The following is a 2,138-nucleotide window of genomic DNA, read 5'->3' on the forward strand; positions in this document are numbered from 1 at the left end:
TTCTTGGAGGTGTCACTTGAGCTGGGTGTTAAAGATTGGAGAGCACTTGCCAGGTTAAAAAGAAAAACTGGGAGGCAAGGCATGCTGAGTAGAGGGAGCAGCACGTGCAAAGGCTCAGGGTCCTGCCTGGCGTCTGGGGAGCAGTGAACTCTGGGGGAGGCGTCGCGGGAGGGACGAGGCCGGGAAGGCCGCCGGGCTGGGAGGAGGGGTATTCTGAAGGGTCTGGCAGGCTGAGCTACAGTCGGACGGCTTCCAGCCTGTCTCTGCTGTTCTAAGCACACCTGACGCAGTCTTGCGTCGCTGAGACACCGCTTACAAGGCCTGCTTCCTGTCCTGTGCAAGACCGGCCAGACCCAACTGGAAAACTCGCAGCTCCGTAAGGGCGACCTCCCCTCAACGTGCCTCTGAGTTGTTGCCTGATTTGGGAAGCCGAGTGTCACTGGCTGGGACGGGAAACCATCACATCCAGGTTCTAGGCACCACCTCTAAACAGACGAGCGAGGGAAGGGCAGGAACGACTGGCCCCAGGTGACATCGTTGGTCCCCAGCTGCCCGATGGGGACAGGGACACATGAGCGGAGCAGTAACAAGCGCAGATCTTGAAACACCAAGGGGTACGCTGCACGTGGGACCGTCGAGGCCCTTCACGAAGGGCCACAGCCCTCTCTGACTTCATCCACCTCCCCTACCCCTTCTCCATGGGCCACGCCCCCACCAAGCCTTGGGGTCCCACTGCTCAGGCAGCGCTTTCATGAGCACAAATGTCACCTCTGCAGGGAGGCCTCTCTGGACTACGTGCTCAAACAATGTGCCCAGCCTCTTCCACCCAGACCCACGGCTCCCCCCAGCTCACTGCTGCACCCCAAGCCCGAGGACGGAGCAGGTGCTAAGTACCCTCTGAGGATGAACTAATCGGCAAGACCACGTGACACCACCAAGGTGTGCAGAAGGTAGAGTGAGGTCCTGTGACCATCAGGGCCCTGGCAGGAAGTGGACGGTCCTTAAATCAGGTAGCTGAGGATAGTAAAGGGGGGACAGAGTGTAGGCAAAGTGGTGCCAGTGGCCCCCTAGGCTGGCCAGCGGAAGCCGGACAGAGAGCACTGGGTGGAGAGGGCCATCGGACACGAGCCAACTGGTGGCAGCGTCTGTCAGCCAGCTTGCAGCAACTCGGCAGGAAGGCAGGCGGCGGGGAATGAACCCCAGGACCCACTCCCCACCTTCCCCCTACTTCCTGCCAGGCCTCCCAATGACCCGGCCCCGCCAGAAGCCAAAAGGGCGCAGAGCTCACCGAGGCCGTCCACACAGCCTGGCCTCCCTGCTCGGGGCAGCCCCGCCGGTCTTACCGTGGAAGTGCTCGGCTGTCTTCCGCCGCAGGGCCTGCAGGCTCACCTCAGAGTCGGCCCACTCCAGGACCAGCCTCCGGCCGTACAAGTGGGTGCTGTGACACAGGGCATTGAAGGCTCTCTGTGGGAGCAGGGACAAGAGACAAGACACAGTGCATTAGCCAAGACCTACCCTCAGACCCTCCGTCCTACCCTCCTGAGGCCTGCTGGGACCACGCACTCCAAGGCCAGCTTCTCTGGCCCTTGTGACACCTGTTCCCCAGCAAGGGAGTGTGAGCTGTTGGGCACTCTTTTTTCAATTAGTGGGTTACATTCCCAGGGAGGGAGCTGCGAGTGACGATGCAGTTGACATATCCGCCGACAGAGCTGCTGTCTGGGCCTGTCGCTGGGGCCAGGCGGCGTTTTCTTCCCCACGTCATACCCCGTCTGGGCAGAGCGACCCCACTGGCCGGCTCGCCTCCTGCCTGGCTGTCGGGCAGTGCTGCGCGAGGAAGCCGAGGCCTGTCTGGCCACTCGATGACAATCAGGCAGGAGCCTCATTTTCACGTGGTGGCTCTGTCCTTCGCTGGCCCTGGCGATTCCATACCATCTCTGCTGCCCTAGGCTGAGCCGCCCTTAGCCTCCTCACTGGCCCCTGCCTCCCTGGCTGCAGGCTTCTGCCCCAGCGGCCCGGGGCCCGCCCCGCGCTCTGTACTCGGCTCCGTCTTGCTCTTCCCGACCTCCATGCCCCGCCCGCTTCCCCCATTTCGGTTTTTGTTTGGCAACAGCTTTATTGAGATATAACCCGCGTGCCAC

At 62.1% G+C, this 2,138-nt stretch overlaps 1 protein-coding gene across 2 annotated transcripts in view; it reads right to left on the reverse strand.

Moving 5' to 3' along the window:
• Positions 1–1,269: 1,269 nt before the first annotated feature.
• The window catches only part of RBM19 (RNA binding motif protein 19), a 106,359-nt gene continuing 105,490 nt past the window's right edge, over positions 1,270–2,138 (reverse strand). For both annotated transcript variants that reach the window (XM_023528245.1, XM_023528244.1), the window contains one exon: positions 1,270–1,464. In XM_023528245.1, the coding sequence (XP_023384013.1) occupies positions 1,285–1,464 (180 nt within the window). In that variant the 3' untranslated portion in view covers positions 1,270–1,284. The remainder of the gene's footprint in view (positions 1,465–2,138) is intronic.

Source organism: Pteropus vampyrus, unplaced genomic scaffold (genome assembly GCF_000151845.1).
Source record: "Pteropus vampyrus isolate Shadow unplaced genomic scaffold, Pvam_2.0 Scaffold23, whole genome shotgun sequence".
In the NCBI taxonomy this organism is placed as follows: domain Eukaryota; kingdom Metazoa; phylum Chordata; class Mammalia; order Chiroptera; family Pteropodidae; genus Pteropus; species Pteropus vampyrus.